The following is a 22,956-nucleotide window of genomic DNA, read 5'->3' on the forward strand; positions in this document are numbered from 1 at the left end:
CACAACTCTGATACCGATATTCGGCAACGGTTAACAATATCGGTATTGAAACTAAGTAACTGTTGATTAACCGTTGCCGTAAATAGCCAATAACGCCCATCTTTAACCTACAGTACACGGCAGAAAGTAATGTACATCGGCCTTTGCTCTGTAGAACATTGTCTCTGTCACTCATACCTATATGACGTTTTGTCGGTCTCAACGACAGAGACAACGCTCTACAAGTCTGCTATCTCCTTCTAAATGTCGATGTACATTACTTTCGGCCGCGTACTGTACTTAATATACAGGATGTAATTAGAACGCTAGAAAAAAATCCGAAAATCGTGAATTTGAAAAGACCACAAAAAAAAAATCATGAACAAATAAAATTAATTTTTTCAACTTTCAAAGTAAGATTACTTTACCTACCAAGTGGGGTATTCTTTCACCTTTGCATTCTTAAACAGATGTTTACCTATTTTTATGAATAATAGTTTTTGATTTATTGTACAAAATGTCGAAAAGTACGACTGTAGCTTTACGGATTTTTGTGATCATCAGTAATCATTGGCACCGATTCCTTTGTCTTTCTCTGAACTAAATTTAGAGTATCTGCATCCTTTTCTTTTTAACAATGCTAAAAAGGGAACGGAACATGATTTTCACATTTAAAGACTCTAAATTTTAGTGCACAATACAAATTTAAACAGTAGGTTCGCGACTGCGCGCTAAAATGACGGGTTTTACCATCTAAAAATTAAATTTAAAACTGTCAAACTGCGTCTGTCCTTTTCATATTACATTAGTAAGAAGAGGATGCGAATACTCTAAAATTAGGTTGTGCTCAGAATCGGTGCCATTACCAGTATCACCTGTCCTCGTTCTTGCTAGCCTTCTAAGTACACTCTCTATGTGTTATGTAAGAGATTGAATTATTTACCGTCATTGTTGTCGGAGGGCGCATACAGTGCCGCGAGTCTGTCGCGAGCGCGCCGCTCGCCCGTCGCGTGCAGCAGCCCTGTCGCGCAGTATTGGTGCGCTAACGCTGGAACAAATACATACATTCATCATCAACCGATAGACGTCCACTGCTGGACATAGATCTCCTGTAGGGATTTCCTCACGCCACGGCACCGCCTGAAGCCAGCGGCTCCCTGCGACTCGTCTGATGTCGTTCGTCCACCTAGTGGGACGTCTTCCAACACTGCGTCTTCCGGTGCGAGGTCGCCATTCCAGCACCTTGGGACCCCAACGTCTATCTGTTGTACGAACTATATGCCCTACCCATTGCCACTTCAGCTTCGCAGCCCGTTGAGCTATGTCGGTTACTCTAGTTCTCCTATGGACGACAACGCTTCGTACCTACGAGTCCGTGGAAGTTTTCCAGGTGTTTGATAATTTTTTTTTTTTTATTCAGATACAAGTTAGCCCTTGACTGCAATCTCACCTGGTGGTAAGTGATGATGCAGTCTAAGATGATAGCGGGCTAACCTGGAAGGGGTATGGCAGTTTTTAATAAACCCATGCCCCTTTGGTTTCTACACAGCATCGTATCGGAACGCTAAATCGCTTGGCGGCACGGCTTTGCCGGTAGGGTGGTAACCAGCCACGGCCGAAGCCTCCCACCAGACCAGACCAGAAATTAAGAAATTATAAAATTCCAAACCCCTGCCAGGAATCGAACCCGGGACCTCCCACTATTAAGACCACAGCGCTCACCACTGCGCCAGGGAGGTCGTCAAAATCGATAATAATATGATTTAGGTGATTTTTTAATCAACTACAATTTAAAAAAATGTGACGGCCTATAACGGTTAAGATGGTTACTAACATAATATTGTGGGCCTTTGATGTCTGATGAAATAAAGATTATAATATAATTACTCAATTTGTTGGGTTGATCTTGTTACCTTTATAAAATTCAGTCTTGACGTGGACCAGTGAGACCCACGAGTATGGCACGTAGTTGAACACTCCTTCCGTTTGCATCTGAAAACGAAAATAAAGTATGATTTAATAATGGCGACCAACCCATCCACCTCCCATGGCCACACCAACCTCACGGTTATATGGGCCGAAACGCGGGATGGCGCCCATTCGGTATTTGCTCGGTAGCTCTTTCCCGGGGCTCCTTCTTGACTCTTTACAAATTCTTTCTATCCTTTCCTTGTCCCTTTTTGTCTTTCTCCCCTTTCTGGGGCAGACGTGCACAAAAACGCAGATCCCCGCGGTCCGGATCCCTCCTCAAACACCCACTGGTCCACGATCACGGTCCGAGCTGTTCCGCCTCTTGTGCCAGTAGTGCGCGAACTCCCGTAGCTTGCCGAAGATTCCCACCGAGGCGACCAGTAGCAACTGAAGGGGCACTGAGCAGGACCCATAGGATGTTTCAAGCTTTAAGCTATAGCTTGAAACTTGGGATTAGGGCTTGAAGCCAGGGTAGGCGTTATTTAGCAAGGTTTTATTTTTATTGCGAAAGCCTGATTGTCGTCAAGCCCAAGCATAGCACTTGAGAGATCTGGTTTAGAGCAAGTTAGCCTAGAACACGCGTATTCACTCTTGCCTTGAATTAGGTTATATGTGGCAGGAAACAAGGGCATTCCTTAGCAGTTCATATCAGAAACGTTGAAGGAAAACTTCGATCAAAATTATCTACTAGGGTATGTAGTGCTTTCATGCCTTTACGAATTATGATCTGCACGCTTGATATAGAGGTCATTTCTGATCTCCTGGTAGACATGGTGGAGGTACTTGTACCTTCTCATAGAGCTGGAGGTAGGTGGCGGCGAGCTGCGCGCTCTCCTGCGCGAGGTCGAGGCACATGTCGAGGTCGTCTCGCAGCTCCCGCTCTCTTCCTCCGCAAGCTTCTCTCGCTTGCAGCTGAAGCTTGTCGAACAGACACTCTCGCGCTTGGGCCTGGTGAATAAAATACCTTACATTATTAAATGTACTTTTCTTGTTCTTAGGTATAGACTATAGAGAAGACATGTCTAACAGTTTTTAACAAAATTTATTTATTTCATAACTAGAGTCTCTTATATTACGTCTCGGACTCTAAGACCAGTTCGGACTAAAACAAGCCGGTAAAAAACTCAGCAGTTGCTCTTTTAACTCGTGCTATCTCGCTCATACCTAAACATGGCGCGTATGCAACAACCAATAGCGGACAGACGCGCGCTATGATTGGATGGAGATGTTTTCGCGCCATTCAAAAATAATATTTCTGCACAGGTACATCGGCGTAGCTTATAAAAGTGGTAGTACTGTACCGTCATCAGAGCTCCCAGCACTAACAGCGTATCGGCAGCGAGGTCTACCGACGGCGCGTTGGTGAAGTTCTCGTGGATGTACCTCAAGGCGCCCGCCGCGCGCAGCAGTGCGTCTACAGCGCCGTCCAGACCAGCGCACGTAGCGCGCTCCTGTAATGGTAGGAAGGTAAAATGAAAAACTTGTAAGATGTCGTGGAACCCTAGACAGAAGTGAAACTTCTTACACATTGTACACGAAATCTAATTCTCTATCTTGTTCACTTATATCAACGATACGAGCTGCCCAGCTTACGAGGTGCATTTCATTGCCATCATCTTTATGGCCTGTTGCAATTTGTTACTGTAGCTCACTCATTCATAATTTGGGCAGTAATAATAAAATATAAAAAAGAAGTTAAGTGGGACACTCATTGCCACTAATTAGTAATTACACATGACCAAAGAAACGAACGCAGCTTTTCATAGCTTTTTTAATTAGGTCTCTTTAACAAAAGGTTCGCTTCCAACACGACGTCTCGTCGCTTGTTCTTTTGTCAAATTTTAAAATGACACTATACAGTACAATAAATATACGTATATAAACATTGTGTAGGTAGAAAAACAGAATTTAGGTGTATCAAAATATTTCAATCAGTCTTGTACAGGAGAAACAGTACCAGAGCTAAAGAACTTCCCTGTGGTGCACCAGGTGTTGTCTATTTATGAGTGTCTTTAGAACTAAGTTTTATTAATATCAAGATTGAATATTTGTTAGGAATATATCCCGATTATTGACATACATATTTATTCAATAATATTATGTTTGTTTTAACATATTAATGAATGATCAGCAGTATCTAAAGCTTATGAAGAAACGGTGCAATAATCACCTGTTTGGCGCCAATTTGTGTGTAAATGCCTGCAATATTGAACAGTACACATGCTTTTTCAAAAGCAACTGTTCGCTGACATGACGGGACTCCTGAAATCAAAAATAAATACTTGGTTAGAAAAAAAATCATGAAAGACAAAAAAACAGACGTGTGAAGTTTGCTAATCCACAGTTGGCCAGCATGATGAGTAGGTATGTCCTAAATCCTTCTCATTTTGAAAGGAGACCCGTGAGTCTGACAGAGAGCTGGCGATGGGTGGAGATGATGGTGATGAGGTTAAATCAAAACCTACCAGTTAAAGAGTCGAACCACTCGAAGTACACGCCGAGTGATCTGTCAGGAGGGAAGAATCGCCTCTCGATGTAGTACAGCTGGTTGTAGTACTTGAATAGAAGCGCAACTCCCGCTGTCGAGCGAACTGGGGTGCGCATGGCCTAGAAACAGAAACATTTCCCCATTTAGCATGGCATGCATTCAGAGGATGTCATTCACAACAAGAAGTAACCTACTTCTGGGGTTCGATTACGGGAAAATGACGGCTACAGTGTGACAATCGCAATCCCGTCTGATTGGCCGACACTCGCTTACTATTGGCTAAAGCTAGCCACTGGATATACGTCTGTTTGGAATGCTTCCAAATGGATTACTTCCAAATGGACGTACTCCAGGACTCGCATACAGTCATTTAACATGACTAATATTCTTTAAATAAAAAATAGAAAAATGCATTGTTGCAACAAGAAATTCAGCCAATCACAACAATAATTGTGATTGTAATAATGATTGATGCAGGTTTTTCGAAATCTACTACTACTACTACCCGAATACTACGTCTACTGCGTCTACTATGCGAATAGACAACCCTAACTAACCCTACTTAGATCGGCTCCTCCATCCCCATATAGATCCCAGACCAACCACTACCTAACTATTATAACATCAACCAGTCCAACTCCAACCAACAGGAACCACATTAGGTTACAACAACAATTATAAACTAGTCGGGCTAACGTCGACTAAATACGTGAGTACAGCCGTTGACATATATTATAATTATATATAACAATAAATTATAAAACCTATGACACCCCATGTTTTCTGAGAACCGCCTCTGGCCGCAGCCAAACGAATAATGACTCGTTTCTCTTTGTGTGTGTGTTGTTTCGGATTGACTATGCTGCGTAGGCCCTACTGGCCGCTACAGCGTCACCGGGGGGGTGGCGAGCGCGAAGCTCCGCCTGGGGGTGAGCCCTAGGGCTCGAAGAACAATTCAGAGTGATCGGGGGGCAACGCCATCCTAAGGGCGCCTCCTGCGAGGCTCGGACCACGGCTTAGGGTAACGTTGGGATGGGAGGAGCTGTTGATCTGATGTTTTGGTCCGTAAGTCTGACGTGACGTCAGGAATCGGCGACTCGTTTCTCACAGCGCGTCCGATTTTATAGTCTTACAACAACGGTAGGAAGGATGATGTAATCGGTCGATGAGCAAAGTGTTTACAATTAAAAGACGGCGCTACCGAAATAATATACTTAATGTTGAAGTTAGTACCTGTCTCATATCCATGAAGTCAGAGATGGCGTCTTCATACGTGGCCGCATCTTCACTGTAGTGCTCCAGGATGAAGTCTTTGAACGGCTCCCTGAAGTCCACCTCCTTGGTCTCCTTCAGGCCGAGCGGGATCATCGGCATCACGCACTCCTTGCTGGAAATCAATATCATATTAAAAAGAAAATTTAAGAAATTATAAAACACCAAACCCCTGCTGGGAATCGAACCCGGGAGTTTCCACTAAAAAGACAACAGCACTTACCACTGCGCCAGGGAGGTCGTCAATTAAAATAGACGTAATGAAAAACCCCGCTAGAAATGAAATGAATCGTAGTGGCGGGAAACAGCTAATATGGCGGAAGTTGGACTGGTAACATGTTCTACCAACGGTTTGTTAATTAGATACGTGTTTGTTATTTAATTAACGAGGTATATTTTGAGCAATTCAATTTTCCCATCCATTATGAGGACTAGATGTTCCGTTAATTTTTAGGGTTACGTAGCGGGAAGCGTTTCGGGTACGGAACCCATACCCGAAAAGCGCTATGCGGGCAGCGGCGCGCAGTCTTAACTGCGACGCGTGCGCGAACTGACTCCTTTGAAAAAGGACCCCGGATGGGTTCGAAACTAGTCGGGCTAACGTCGACTATACACGTGAGTAAAGCCGGGTGTGAGATATTTATAATATTGTTAGATTTGTAAGATGGAAAATTAATTACGTAAACTTAAAACTAAAGCTAGAGGGTTCCAAACGCGCCCAAGTCTGAGTCGTGACGTCATAGTTGACTAAATTGCCTGGATTTGCGGATTTTCAATTGCCCGTGTAAGCGTACTTTAAGCGCGCTATTAGATTACTATACGTCCCGCAAATTGCTAATGCGCGTGGTCGCCATTTTAGTGACGTCAGCACTAGACTGAAGTTTCGAGCTGATGGTATATTTTTACTTAAATATACGTACTGCCATACCCCTTCTAGGTTAGCCCGCATCCATCTTAGACTGCATCGTCACTTACCACGAGGCGAGATTGCAGTCAAGGGCTAACTTGTATCTGAATAAAATAAAAAAATAAAAAAACGTCAAATTGCGTCAAAATGACGCCATTTCGATGTTAATGAGTTCCTCTTCTTCTTCTTCTTGTGGTTGTGCAAATAAAGTGTATTTATTATTATTATTATTATTAATGAGACATGGTTCCAGCGCATTAGCAATTTGCGGGGCATATACAACACTAATAAAAGCGTCGTCCGGGGTAAATAAACAAATGAAACAAAAGTTATTCGTACTCGATAATTAGCAAATCCAGAAAATAGTAATTTACGTAAACGCGCGCAACGAACGCAAAGGGGAGCAAAAAGTTAACGGCTCGTAATTGTGGTAATAGCCTCTGTTAGTGTGCTGGTTAATAGTCTAGTTGTTAGGCGGCATGTTGGGCTATACAACAGACAACTTGATGAACATCTAAGTCACAGAAAATTCAACCTCAAGAGTACGCATATACAGGGTGTAACCAGAACGCTGGCAAAAACGAAGACAGGTGCTAGTACTGATGATTACTGATATGATACCAAACAAAAACCCGAAAAACCATTAAAAAATCCTTTAATTTTGTAAAACTTTACGATATATTGCAAATAAAACATCTGACTGATGCTAGACGTCAACAACCGTTGCGTAATAGGCCACTCGGAGTCAAAGCCGCGTCGTAGGCAGAGCATTGACCCGAGTTTTGCACGCTATACCTACATTGCGGGTTTGAGAACAACTAAATCACTAAAACTACAAAATGGGGCAAATGGTTATTGGTATTGGATTGTGTTTAAGTAGTATAACAATAACGCTAAGTTTTTGCTAGCTTTCTGGTTACACCCTGTATACAAGGTTTTGCATGAAAGCAAATCGTAAAATGTTGGCGGGGGACAGGGGAGAATGCTTTGTTGTGATTGGTGGACTCAAAAGTCACGTAATCAAGGCAATGTGCGGAATGAGGGTACCTACCGAACGTGCGTGGGCTTTTCTCGACCCGTAAAATTGAGGAGATTTTATTTGCTGGCAGCCTTTGTTCTACACTTTATCTATTATTATCTATGGTTATGCAACTACACCCGTGCCCATGTCAATGTCATTTAAGTGCCAAGAAAGAGAGCCTTGTCGTCACAGATATGTCCAGATTGGCAACTAGCGTGGCCCCCTCAGTCCCTCTCGCTCAAGCAGATTTTCTTACTTGTCTTCTGACCTCTTGACTTGATCTCTTGTCTTGTTCTTGAAATGTCATTCCTTCTACACTTCACGTTGTTTGCCAAATACTCACGTACAAATGCATTTTGGCAAACAAAAAAAAGTGGCCACGGTGATAAGGACAAAACATAATCATTTTGTTAATTCATTTAATTTACCTATACAACATTATTTAATTACAGTTAGATTTTAATTACTTTCTTACTTACCCCTACACATTTACACTCACTTACACACACACACACACACACACACACACACACACACACACACACACACACACACACACACACACACACACACACACACACACTACACACACACTACATAAACGCAAACACACCACTCACTGTGCACTATAGTTTTCCTTCACAACTATCTAGGTTCATAAATCATACACACTTTATTTAAGTGTAAAAACGTTAAAGAACAGCAATCTTCTGTAATAACTGATTTGTGCTTGTGCACTCATGTTCTTATTTACTTTTTAGTTAACCGAGGGAGAGGGCTGGCTATCCTTTACACAGATCTAAAAATCTAGCTAGGATAGCCAGTTCTTGATCTTGTACCATTTTTAATATTGTATATGTCAACAAGCACGCAAATTTGTTCAAGATCAAATCAAATTATGTGTGTAATCTAGATGATTGAAAAATAAACGTTTGATTTATTTATTTATTTATTTGTCACGTTCTAATAAGAGCTTAAAGCATTTAGCTATCTCGCTCTAACAGTAAGTGTCACAATAGGGCTACTTCTAATAGTCCTTGTTCTGAGCTTGTCGTACTGTACATGTCACGTACATGTTTAGTTTGGTGTAAGTTACCTGTCATTCTGGTAGAGCTCGACGGAGGAGTTGAGCTCGGCGAGTTGCTCCTTGAGCAGCTGCAGGTTGGAGTTGACGAAGCTCAGCTCAAGTGCGACTGTCTCCCGCAGCTTTCTGTTCGTCGTGGCCTGCAACAGGAACAATCAGCTCATGTAACATTAGGAGCTACAACTTTTCCTGGCATAATAACAAAAAAAACCGGCCAAGTGCGATTCGGGCCACGCGCAGTGTAGGGTTCCGTAGTCACAATTATTACAGCTGACCAATAATTAAACTCGAAATACAGATATAACTCCTTAACCTGTGATACTTAGTCATGATAGTTTTCCTTTATAATTGATTATATATACTACTGCTGTGAATTTTTTCACGTTCCTATATACTACCATTTGGCTGATAAACGGGGGGGGGGGGGGGGGCAGTTGACTCTAATAAAAATTAGCAAATTACGGATCTAGAAATCGAAAAATGATGTTCTCACACCCACAGTATTTCTAAAAGACCTATTCAACGATACCCCACACTATGGGGTAGACCGGCAGTGGCGTGCACAGGCAGTGGCGTGCAATTCATAGAGGCATAAAAGTACTGCTTACCCTAGTTGAAATGACCAGTGCTCATTTTTCTTTATGACCTGCCATTTAGCAGGTCTCTATAAGGTGTATCTAAGGCCTATCATACAAATGCTTACCCTGGCTTCAAAATCTGTGCACGCCATTGTGCACAAGGTTTGAAGCCAGGGTAGGCATTAGTTAGGTAGGAACCTGTTTAATGGCAGGTCATAATGAAAACTATGCATTGAGCTATTACAACTGGGGTAAGCAGTGCATTTATGCCTCTATGACCTGCACGCCACTGGGTAGACGAGAAAAAAAATTTCATCCCCACTTTACATGTAGGGGAGCTACCCTAAAAAAAAATATTGATCACAATTTTATTTCACCACTTTATCGGCGTGATTAATATTTATACCCATGCCAAATTACAGATTTCTAGCAACTAATAATCTCTGATATTTCTGTTCCGTCGTTCGTGGGAACAAATGCGCGAAAATCTAAGGCGCACTAAAGTTTGGCGTGATCTCCATTATACACTAACTTTAGGTACCTACTGAGTCCGAGAATGCACACCTGAAGGCCAAAGGTCAGGAACCCCTCGGAGAGGGGGCTACGGTTCGTCGCGTTAACTTCTTTTGTTTTTGTAACAATACAGCCTACAGGCTGCGCTCTTTGAGAAACGGAAAACAATCGTTTGAGCGTAGAAGTTACACATTAGTTTGATTTCGTAGGTTGGAAATTAAGCCCAGAAGAACATGAAAAACATCTACCACTTCAAATCTGAATCAGTAAAGTCAAACTAAAGATCTGAACTAGTTTTTAGGGTTCCGTACCTCAAAAGTAGTTCCTTGTTGATCTCTTGGTTGAGTTGACAGCGCCGCGTCTGCAGCCGGCCGCGACACGTCGCCACGCGCGGGTCCGAGCCCTGAGGACAAAGAGACCTACCTTGAACAAGTTCTCAGCGCCGGCTCGCAGCCGTAGTTCCTTGTTGATCTCTTGGTTGAGTTGACAGCGCCGCGTCTGCAGCCGGCCGCGACACGTCGCCACGCGCGGGTCCGAGCCCTGAGGACAAAGAGACCTACCTTGAACAAGTTCTCAGCGCCGGCTCGCAGCCGTAGTTCCTTGTTGATCTCTTGGTTGAGTTGACAGCGCCGCGTCTGCAGCCGGCCACGACACGTCGCCACGCGCGGGTCCGAGCCCTGAGGACAAAGAGACCTACCTTGAACAAGTTCTCAGCGCCGGCTCGCAGCCGTAGTTCCTTGTTGATCTCTTGGTTGAGTTGACAGCGCCGCGTCTGCAGCCGGCCGCGACACGTCGCCACGCGCGGGTCCGAGCCCTGAGGACAAAGAGACCTACCTTGAACAAGTTCTCAGCGCCGGCTCGCAGCCGTAGTTCCTTGTTGATCTCTTGGTTGAGTTGACAGCGCCGCGTCTGCAGCCGGCCGCGACACGTCGCCACGCGCGGGTCCGAGCCCTGAGGACAAAGAGACCTACCTTGAACAAGTTCTCAGCGCCGGCTCGCAGCCGTAGTTCCTTGTTGATCTCTTGGTTGAGTTGACAGCGCCGCGTCTGCAGCCGGCCGCGACACGTCGCCACGCGCGGATCCGAGCCCTGAGGACAAAGAGACCTACCTTGAACAAGTTCTCAGCGCCGGCTCGCAGCCGTAGTTCCTTGTTGATCTCTTGGTTGAGTTGACAGCGCCGCGTCTGCAGCCGGCCGCGACACGTCGCCACGCGCGGGTCCGAGCCCTGAGGACAATGAGACCTACCTTGAACAAGTTCTCAGCGCCGGCTCGCAGCCGTAGTTCCTTGTTGATCTCTTGGTTGAGTTGACAGCGCCGCGTCTGCAGCCGGCCACGACACGGCGCCACGCGCGGGTCCGAGCCCTGAGGACAAAGAGACCTACCTTGAACAAGTTCTCAGCGCCGGCTCGCAGCCGTAGTTCCTTGTTGATCTCTTGGTTGAGTTGACAGCGCCGCGTCTGCAGCCGGCCGCGACACGTCGCCACGCGCGGGTCCGAGCCCTGAGGACAAAGAGGGATACTATTAGCAAACATAGGGGACATAAAAAGAGCCTCCCCGCGTGGTGGTTAGTTTAGCACCCGGCGTCCTTGGAAACAGCTACTACATGAACAAAAAGAGTAGGCTGACAAATCCTTTCACCACGACAGCTACCTTTAAGACCGAGCTATCGCGGTTGCGGCTTTTTGGGCTGCACATGTTTGAGGTGGCCGTCGACTCGAGAAGAAGAAGAAGAAGATTAGCAAACGATCATTGTAGGTACTTTTTAGGAAACTTACGTTGGCGATCAAGTTTACCGTCAAGTTTGCAGCAGACTTGAAGCGACGTCCAGTCAACTGACGGCCATACTCTGTAAAGTTTACTGGACGCCACGCGCGCCGATTCAAATATGTATCTACAACTTCGCCATTATATCCGGCTCGAAGGACCATCTTCGTAGAATGTATTTATTTTCGCAGCACTGACACACAGAATTATGGTCCAAATAGATCAAATCGTGCTATAGCGTGGATAATGGATCAGAATCGCATCAGAAAGCCGATCCGCCCAACGTTGTTTTGTTTGTGTTCAATACATCGATGCAGGTTCAGTGCAATAATATACTTTGTATCTATGCAAAATCCGTACGAATATTATAAAAGTGTGTCTGTCTGTCTTTCTGTCTGTCTGCTAGCTTTAGCGGCCCAACAGTTAAAACGATTTTGATGCAATTTGGTACAGTACGTGGCAGAAAGTAATATATGTACATCGACCTTTAGAAGGAGATAGCAGATTTGTAGAGCGTTGTCACTTTCGTTGAGACCGACAAAACGTCATATAGGTAGGTATGAGTGACAGAGACAACGCTCTACAAAGCTAAAATGCCATTCTAAAGGCCGATGTGCATTACTTTCTGCCGTGTACTGTACATAGTAAGCTTACCTCCTGGGGAAGAACATAGGCTACTTTTCATCCCGGAAAATCAAAGAGTTCCCACGGGATGGATACGCGGACGAAGTTGTGACATTCATCCATACTAATATTATAAATGCGAAAGTGTGTCTGTCTGTCTGTCTGCTAGCTTTTCACGGCTCAACCGTTCAACCGATTTTGATGAAATTTGGTGCAGAGGTAGTGCAACCCAGGGAAGGACATAGGCTACTTTTTATCCCGGAAAATCAAAGAGTTCCCACAAGTTATGAAATTTAAAACTACGCGGACCAACTCATGGCATCATCTAACACTAAATAAATCAAAAATCTGTAGGTACCTATTGCACGTGTTATAATTTTTAACAAGATTTAACACACGTATATTCGCAGTTAGGCAATGCAATGAGGCATATTTAATTTGAAGAAGTTACGACATACTATATTTTATATGCAAGTGCAACTGGACAGTCCACACACGTACAATGTGATAATATATGACCATGGGGAATACAGTTTAGGAGCTATGTTGACATATACGAATAAAATAATAAGTGATGGTAATAAAGGCACGTTTAAAGTTTGAAACTTTTAATTTCTAGAAGGCCAATTCAACGATTAACACCACTTTCACAACCTAATTACACATTTCAGAATAGATACCTAAAAAACCGGCCAAGTGCGAGTCAGGCTCGCGCAATGAGGGTTCCGTACTACAGCCGTATTTTTTCGACATTTTGCACGATAATTCAAAAACTATAATGCATAAAAATGAATAAAAATCTGTTTTATGTATAGGTGAAGACCTTTCATATGATACCCCACTTGATATAGTCACTCACTTCGAAAGTTGAAAATACTAATTATTAGTTCATGACCACAATTTAATTTTTTTGTGTGATCTAACCCTAAATTCACGGTTTTCAGATTTTTCCCCAAATATCAGCTATAAGATCTACCTACCTGCCAAATTTCATGATTCTAGGTCAACGGGAAGTACCCTGTAGGTTTCTTGACAGACAGACAGACGGACAGACAGACAGACAGACAGACAGACAGACAACAAAGTGATCCTATAAGGGCTCCGTTTTTCCTTTTGAGGTACGGAACCCTAAAAACCAGACCAACAAGAGGTTCCGTATTACAGTCGTTTTTTTTCGACATTTTGTACGATAATTCAAAAACTATAATGCACAAAAATAAATAAAAATCTTTTTCAGAATGTACAGGTAGCCCTTTCATATGATACCCTATTTGGTATAGTTACCTTACTTTGAAAAATTGAAAATACTAATTAATTGGTCACACATTTTAATATTTTTTGTGATGTAACCACAAATTCACGGACAGACAGACAGACAAAAAGCCGTGCCGCCAAGCAATTTAGTGTTCCGGTACGATGCCACAGACAGGAGGACAGATAGACAGACATACTTTCGTAATTTACAATATTAGTAAGGACTAGCTTATGCTCGCGACTTCTTCCGCGTGGACTACGCAAATTTCAAATGCCAGTTTCACCCCGTTAGCGGTTGAATTTTCGAAAATCCTTTCTTAGCGGATATCTACGTCATAATAGCTATCTGCATGCCAAATTTCAGCCAAATCCGTTCAGTGGTTTGCGTTGCTGTGCGTTGATAGGTCAGGCAGTCAGTCAGTCAGTCAGTCACCTTTTCCTTTTATATATTTAGATTAGTATGAGTTCTGTGTACTAGAGAGTATGTAAAAGATGTGCGGAAATACTTGAAAAATCACTGTTTTCAATCATTTATATTATAATTTCTTCTCTTGACACTAATAAGGAATTATTCAAATGAGTCTACTCTACCTACGCATAACAACAATACGAACTACTAATTTGCGTACAATTAACATAATGTCTGTATCTCTAGTAGTGGACTAAGAGCCAATGCGTGCCAGGCCTTCGTTATTTTATAAAAGCTGAAAGTTTCTCTGCGTATTGTCCCTAACACTGGGAGGAACGATCAGCGACTATCAAGTTAGTATCATGGTGGCTTTGGGAGATAAAGGCAATAAAGGTGTAAAAATCCTACGTCAAAGTATAAAGTCTAATTTTTTTTCTTCGGAATAGTATTAAAAATCACGTCATGCATTGCCAGACACTTAGTGACAACGGTTAAGGAGTGGACTGATTTCCAAAAAGTCAACGGTTCAAGTCCCACCCGTTGGACTATAATTGTCGTACCAACTCCTAGCACAAGCTTTACGCTTAGTTGGAGGGGAACGGGAAATATTATATTATATAGTCATGTTTAGCATGGGATATTCATAAAAAAAATAGTAGCATGAACTAAAACCTCGTTGTTAGGCACAGAATTTGCTTCGGATACGGAATGTTCTAAACTCTATTACATCCTTAAGGCGTAATGGATTTCAGTACAACATCACAACCTAGCATAGGAATTTTATGATCTACTTTACCTTTAGATAACAGGTCTGTAACAAGGAATTTTCAAGCGAGTGGTGTGAAAAAGTTTATAGTCGCAGATCGTCCCTCCTTGTGTTGGGGAGAATACGCAAAGAAACAGCTATTTTAAAATAACGAAGGCCTGGCACTCGCTGGCTCTTTCTCTCTATAGTATTGTTGCGTAGAGATTCTCTACGCAATGAACGCGACTCTACTGAATTTTTGGAGCGTGTCGGCGACTTTTTACCGACTATTTGTCGGTATGTCTTTACCGACTTTTTGTCGGTATATATTTCTATGAATAAATTTGTTTAGACACGCTCTTCAGAGTGTTGTTTCGTCTGATTGATGCATTTTGCAATCGCAAATGATTCGTGATTTCTGTTTTGTAGATGTGATTTTTACAAACTCAGTATTTTAGTTTCTTCACTTTTGCAATCACTTAAAATACAAAACTTAAAGCGTGGTTTCTGTAATGCATTAGGTAATGCATCATTTTCGTAAATGTCATAGCTGTAAATAAAAAGATGCCGGTTCGATTCCTGCGGGTTACGCAATTTTTGATATGTATTTAAAATTATTTTGTAAATAAGAAATCGTGCAGTCTTTCGAAATGGAAGTTCTTATTGCACAGACTATCACCTATAGACCGTGGGAATTCTTTGATTTTCCGGGATAAAAGTAGCCTATGTATCCTTACCCAGGATGCAAGCTATCTCTGTACCAAATTTCGTCAAAATCGGTTAAACGGATAGGCCGTGAAAAGCTAGCGGACAGACAGATAGACACACATTCGCATTTATAATATTAGTGTGGATTAGTGTAATATAATAAATTGATATTTTTGGGGTCAAACAACTTTCGCGCTAACGGCTTTTGATGTGCCTAAAAACAGATTAATAGCAATTAATTTGCACTAATTCATTAATGCGGGTCAACGACCTGTCTTTACGTAATATCTCATCATAATATGTCATAACTCATAATACATAATATCTTCTCATAGTAGAGCCTCGATAGCTCAACGGTTAGGAAAGGAGCGGACTGAAAACCGAAAGGTCGCCGGTTTAAACCCCACCCGTTGCACTATTGTCGTACCTAATCCTAGCACAAGCTTTACGCTTAATTGGAGGGGAAAGGGGAATATTAGTCAGTATGATAAACTTGGCTAATATTCTTTAAAAAAAAAAGTTTATTAAAGTAAAATAAGGATATCCGTAGTAGAACCAGAGTAACCGACATAACTTAACGGGTTGCGAAGCCGAATAGGTAATGGGCTGAACATAGGGTTGCCAGGTCACCAAACCTAATTAGCCGGACAGACCAGCCAGTTTGGCCGGACATTTGGGTAGAAAGGCCGGACACCCTACATTATTAAGGATTTTGAGTCTTCGTATTAATAGGTACGACAAAAAAATTGTATGTAAAACCTAACAAAAGCCGGACATGCCGGACACGCAATCAAAAAGCCTACCTATGTCCGGCTTTATCCGGACGTCTGGCAACCCTAGCTGAACACATAGTTCGAAGAACCAATAGACGTTTTATTTTATTTTATTCAGATACAAGTTAGCCCTTGACTGCAATTTCACCTGGTGGTAAGTGATGATGCAGTCTAAGATAGAACCGGGCTAACCTGGAAGGAGTATGGCAGTTTTTATTAAACCCATACATACACCTTTGGTTTCTACACGGCATCGTACCGGAACGCTAAATCGCTTGGCGGCACGGCTTTGCCGGTAGGGTGGTAACTAGCTACGGCCGAAGTCCCAGAAAAGAAATTATAAAATTCCAAACCCCTGCCAGGAATCGAACCCGGGACCTCCCACTAATAAGACCACAGCATTTACCACCGCCCCAGGGAGGTCGTCTCTCCACTTGGTAGACAGATGACATCAAACAAGTGACTCGGAGCCGCTGGATTCAGGCGGCGCAAGACCGTGTGCAATTCCTTACAAAGATACCTATGTCCAGCAGTGGACGTCTATCGACTTGAGGATTATCATACGGAAGGAGCGGAAGTTTGGTCGCTCATCTTCTAATGGCTTGCATTAGGTCAAACAACAAGTCCATAATTAAATGATAAAATCTGTGTCATTTTGGCGTCAAACCACTTTCGCGCTAACGACCTCTAAAGTGGCTAAAAACAAATTAATGGCAATTTATTTGCACTAATTTGTTTACGTTTGTAAACAGCCTGACATTACGTAAATCTATACATAGTATAAAATAAAGTCGCTTCCCGCGTCTGTATGTATGTATGAACGCGTAGATCTTTTAAACTACGCAACGGATTTTAATGCGGTTTTCACCAATAGATAGAGTGATTCAAAAGGAAGGTTTATAGCTATAGTTTAATTCAAAAAAATTAGAGATCCCTAGAGAAATTTAACTAATGTGAATTAGATCGGGAAAAAATCCTCTCATTTGAGAGTTTCCGAGGCATTACACCTCAATGACAGCACATTAGTATCTATGTTGCACCCATGCGAAGCCGGGGCGGGTCGCTAGTAAGTAGTATCTCATAAGTCATAATGTATCTACCATTTAAATCATAACATATTACCATTTATACGGCCTAAGGAATGATTTAAGAACGTGAAAATTGCTGCAGCCAACCAGTTTGCCGAGAAAATAACTATAAAAGTTCTAAATGAGGTGGAATTCTTGCGTTTTAAAACAAAGTTTTGCGTAAAAGTGACTTTATTTCATTGACTTATATATTACTTCGTATGGACAGGGTTATTGAACAAACAAAATGGCACCGACTCAGTGTTGCTTCAGCACCAATGCAACCTCAGTGACGTCTAGATTTCAAACGGGTCGTTCATTAGTATCGAAGAGGTGGCGCTGATTTATTTGGTTCCAAAACTGTGAAAAATTTTGTTCGCTTGACCATACCTTATCATTTACTCGTATATCGATGCTTTATTTATTTACTGGCTGTCTCTTCTCAACTCCCTTCGGCGGTGCTCCGTCAAGATTTCAACATTCAACATTATTTAAGGGTCGGATCAACAAATTCCTGAAAAGCTGGCAACGCATTGGAGGTTCCACAGGCAGTGGCGGATTTGCCCTTAGGCACAATAGGCCCGTGCCTAGAGCGGCCACATATTAGGGGCGGCCGCTCTGCAATGCATCGTATTAATACTTATAACTAACTTGAACTTATATAAATAATCAATAAGTTCAAGAGAAATCAGGAATAGAAAGTGCGTAAGCAACCAATAAAAGGACAATAGATCATTGTTTTTACGTGAACGAAACAATAGGTCAAGGATCGAGAAAGGCAAAAGCGTAAACACTTAAGTACAACCCATATTCACAAATGTTACTATGAGGTCTCATGTTGCGTTCGAACGCACATGGTACAGAAAACCTATTCATAAACAACAGGAGGGACGGACGACACCACCAAAACGAGACCATAAAACTTTACGCGATACATTTTGGCAAAACAATACAGATAGGGTATAGGGTGTAATGTCCGAGTGTTTGTGTGATTTAAATAATTTCTCTTTGAAAAATCGCGATTAATAAAGTAAATCCTTGAGAAAACATAATATAAAGAGCGATCACTACAAAACTTATACCTACGTGATATAAAAAAAACGATTATTACGGTGCCGATGAATTTCAAAGATGCTAATGGATGCTATAGATTTTTTAGGGTTCCGTAGCCAAATAGAAAAAAAACGGAACCCTTATAAATGTATAATATCATGTCTGTCTGTATGTCCGTCCGTATGTCACAGCCACTTTTTTCCGAAACCATAAGAGCTATACTTTTGAAACTTGGTAAGAAGATGTATTCTGTGAACCGCATTAAGATTTTCACACAAAAATAGAAAAAAAACAATAAATTTTGGGGGTCCCCTACTTAGAACTGAAACTCAAAAAATATTTTTTTCATCAAACCTATACGTGTGGAGTATCTATGGATAGATCTTCAAAAATGATATTGAGGTTTCTAATGTCATTTTTTTCTAAACTGAATAGTTTGCGCGAGAGACACTTCCAAAGTGGTAAAATGTGTGTCTCCCCCCTGTAACTTCTAAAATAAGAGAATGATAAAACTAAAAAAAATATATGATGTACATTACCATGCAAACTTCCACCGAAAATTGGTTGGAACGAGATCTAGTCAGTAGTTTCTGATTTATCGTGCAAAATGTCGATAAAATACGATTGCAGTACGGAACCCTCAGTGCGCTAGTCTGATTCGCACTTGGCCGATTTTTTAAAGATATTGTTATGAATCTACTTTTGTCCTTATTAAATGCAGATCTTTTGACAGTTACCAGCAGAGGACATCCAGTGCCTCCTATTTTATTAGTTACTAGTGACTTTAAAATTTTATTCATTGGGGAGTTGAAAAAACATTAAAAACATTAAGAAAAAATATTAATTATTCAGTACATATTATTATGTGATTTGAAAAATATACGACTATTTAGTTGAATTCCGAATTTCCGAATGTTCATCTATTGGTCCGGGTACCCTAATGACAATCTTAGTTTTGGGTTTTAAATAAATATTAAATAATAAATAAATAATAAATAAACGTTTATTCGCTGGAATGTGGGTACATGTAGGTGTTACATCAGTTGAGTTGCCTGACACATTCTACCAGATCCTGGTGTGCAAATGGTTAAAGAATATTACAATTACATCAATTTTTTTTTTCTAGTTCATTACATTTACGAAATCATAAATTTAAACATTACTCAATCAGATAAAATAAAATAAGGATTTCCATGTCGTAGTTAAAAACAAAATAAAATATACAGTGATTACAGAATATAAACCAGTCATTTAAAAGAAGCAGAACAAAAGCATAGTTTGTCAGCGCATATAAGAGTCCAAATTCATCAATTATATTATAAATTTTTATCCATGAAATAGTCATTAATTTTGTAATACATTTTGTTTAAAAGAAGATCATGTAGTTTCCGCTTGAAATGTAGTATACTAGGCGTGTTTTTTATCACTTCGGGTAGCTTGTTATAAGTTTTATTGCCATGTAGTATGCGCTTTTAGAAAAAAGATTTATCCTCGTGTGAGGTAGCTGAATTTTATTATTCCTTCTTCTGCTTTTCAAGTTTGGATTGACCTCATTAGCCAAGAATAATCCTGGATTTTTTTTAACAAGTAAACATATTTCTAATATATAGAGACTAGGTAAGGGGAGTATGCCGTGACATTTAAATAAAGGCCGGCAGCTGTCCATCATATTCGCACCACAAATGGACCTCAAGCATGCTTTTTGTCTTATAAATACCTTATCAGCGTTTACAGAGTTACCCCATAAGACAAGACCATAGCGTAACAGTGAGGCAACATGTCCATGATATGCAAGCAATGCAGTTTTTATACTAGAATTTTTGCTGAGCCTTTTTAAAACGTATGTAAAGCGATCAAGTCTATTGCATAGACTATCAACATGTGCTTTCCAATTACTGTATTTATCAAAAATAAGACCTAAGAACGATATGTCATCTACTCTTTCAATGTTTTGCAGTTTATAACTTATTTGTAAATTAATGGGAGTGCTATTGTAAGTAAGAAATTGAATATATTTTGTTTTATCCATATTAGCTGTTAAATTATTGAGTTCTAGCCATTCAATTGTTTTTGCTAATGCGTTATTTATATCACTTTCAAGGGTCGATTTATCCTTGCATTTTATAATTATTGGTGTGTCATTGTGTCATCAGCATATAGGATGCATTGCTGGCTAATGCAGTTGGGTAGGTCATTGATGTATGTTAAAAATAATAGCGGCCCTAGTATGCTTCCTTGTGGTACACCGAAAGGTTGTTGTTGTTTGAACGCAGAACGAAAAGTACTACATTGTTCTTTACTAGTTCTGGATATTTCCACACATTGTTGTCTTTGACCAAGATAGCTGATTATCCATTCGAGCGCCAGACCTCTTATACCGTATCGCTCCAATTTTCTCATTAGAGTCTCGTGACAAACAAGGTCAAAAGCTTTTGTCATATCTAGGAATAAGCTAACTACTGATAATTTAGCGTTTAAAGCTTCTGTGATAGATTTGTTTAATTCAAAACAAGCTAATGTCGTATTGCTATTTTTCCTAAAGCCAAACTGCTCAGATTTTAGAATATTATAATTTTTGAAGAAAATGTAGATTTTATTATACATGATTTTCTCAAAAATTTTGGATAATATTGGAATTAATGCTATAGGGAGTTATTCGTTGAAGACTTATCCCCTTTCTTGTGTATTGGTTTAACTACAGCAAATTTAAGATTGCTAGGGATGACACCAGATACAAATGATTGGTTTATAATATGGCTTAGAGGTAAAGATAACTCCCCAGCACATAGTTTTAAGATTTTTGTACTGATGTCATCATAGCCAGTTGAATTTGTATTTTTTAGGTTAATTGTTACTTTATATATATCATTGCTATTGATAGGAGTAAGAAATAAAGTATTTATGTGATTAGGTATTGAATTAATATTAGCTTTTACCGTTGTAGTACTAGTCTGCGTTTGATGTTGCTTATTACTGATGTTGATGAAGTAATTGTTAAATTCATTAGCTATGTCGATCGGATTATTGAAAGATAGATTGTCTGAGGTCTTGATTTTCTTTATTTCTTTTTCGGATTTTATGGTGCCTACATTCTACATTTAAACGATGTTCTGCCATCTGGACACCATCTGGTAGTCACTCGAGTCTTCACTCTCGCGTATCCAAACTAAGTTGACCAATCCCTTAGCAGATAACCGTTTTAAATGTTTTATTTAAATGTGCAATTATTATCTCTGAAAGGTCGAAAAGTATTGCAAACTAGGTACCAGCTATGTTAACTAAATTTCTGAATCGATTTCGATGAAAATTGACAATAAAGTAAATTCATTAAGTACTGTGTAGTCTAAATATATAAAAGGAAAAGGTGACTGACTGACTGACTGATCTATCAACGCACAGCTCAAACTACTGGAAGGATCGGGCTGAAATTTGGAATGCAGATAGCTATTATAGAATCCGCTAAGAAAGGATTTTTGAAAATTTAACCCCTAAGGGGGTGAAATAGGGGTTTGAAATTCGTGTGGTCTTTAATATGATGAGAGCTGGGAAAGGGGCGGCTCTGGCCTGGGGCCTAGAGCGGCCAAGACTGCAAATCCGCCTCTGTCCACAGGTGCTGCATTTGTTCATGTTCGGTGGTAACCACTTAGCCACCGACCTGCTCGTTTGCTCGCTATCCATACTAATATTATAAATGCGAAAGTGCGTCTGTCTGTCTGTCTGTAGCTTTTCATGGCCCATCCGATCAATGACTTGTGAATGTGATTTTGAAAATAGTGCAAAGATACCTTGCATCCTGCGGACGGACATAGGCTACTTTTTAGCCCTGGAAATTGAAGAGTTCCCACGGGACATTAAAAAACCTAAATCCACGCGGGCATCACTTCGTTTATATATATATATATATAAAAGTTAAATCTGTAGTCCGCGACAGGTTGAGATGTCATAGCTTTGGTCCATTTCTTTGACTTCTCTCGAAGTATGAAATGAAATGAAAATATTTTTAGGTTTAGGTTTAAAGACGTTTATTCTCATAAAGACAAAGTCACTTACATGAGAACTTAATTCTAAGAATAAAGTTTACAAATATTCGCCATTTAGGTACTCATTCAATGCATTTGTCGAAGTGATTCGCATTACTCATAATGTGAGCAGCTAATTCAGTTTTAAATGCATTGAATGAGTGTACATTTTTTATGTGTGCAGGTATTTGGTTATAAAGTTTAGCTCCTTCATAGGTAAGGGTTTTTCTGCCATAATTTGTTCTAGTTTTGGGTAGGATAAGGTAACTGGCTCGACGAGTTTTAGTTTTAATTTTTGTAAATGTGATATTTGTGTGGATTGTTTTATTTATAGTTTTCCTAACAAAAATACATGTGTTGTATATATATAACTGATGAATGTTCATAATTTTGGTGTCGATGTAAAGTTTTTTAGTATGTGTTCGAAAGGGATATGTGAAAAGAATTTTTATTATTTTATTTTGAGCAGTTTGTAGATGAGCTAATCTTGTCTTGGCAGCACTTCCCCAGACTTCAATCAAGTACATTAAGTGAGGCTTAATTAGTGTATTATAGATAGTGTAACGAAGCTCACGTGGTATAGTTCGTGCTAGATTTCTGATGGACCCAGTCATTGCTGCCAATTTGCTTGAAAATATTTTTTATTCAACTAAACTTTCACAAATACTTTTGAATTGTCGGATGCATCTACCACTGGTTCAGAATGCCTTTCCTACTAAGAAGAACC

At 40.7% G+C, this 22,956-nt stretch overlaps 1 protein-coding gene across 1 annotated transcript in view; it reads right to left on the reverse strand.

Annotated features, from left to right (window-relative positions):
- Rhp (GTP-Rho-binding protein rhophilin) overlaps positions 1-22,956 on the reverse strand; it is a 104,423-nt gene that overhangs the window by 8,844 nt on the left and 72,623 nt on the right. Inside the window, exons 3-11 of the mRNA XM_034970259.2 lie at positions 11,196-11,312; positions 8,735-8,862; positions 5,672-5,825; positions 4,416-4,557; positions 4,121-4,212; positions 3,252-3,401; positions 2,740-2,898; positions 1,893-1,971; positions 923-1,027 (exon numbers count right to left, since the gene is read on the reverse strand). Of these exons, the coding sequence (XP_034826150.1) occupies positions 923-1,027; positions 1,893-1,971; positions 2,740-2,898; positions 3,252-3,401; positions 4,121-4,212; positions 4,416-4,557; positions 5,672-5,825; positions 8,735-8,862; positions 11,196-11,312 (1,126 nt within the window). The remainder of the gene's footprint in view (positions 1-922; positions 1,028-1,892; positions 1,972-2,739; positions 2,899-3,251; positions 3,402-4,120; positions 4,213-4,415; positions 4,558-5,671; positions 5,826-8,734; positions 8,863-11,195; positions 11,313-22,956) is intronic.

This window comes from Maniola hyperantus, chromosome 7, assembly GCF_902806685.2.
Source record: "Maniola hyperantus chromosome 7, iAphHyp1.2, whole genome shotgun sequence".
In the NCBI taxonomy this organism is placed as follows: Eukaryota; Metazoa; Arthropoda; class Insecta; order Lepidoptera; family Nymphalidae; genus Maniola; species Maniola hyperantus.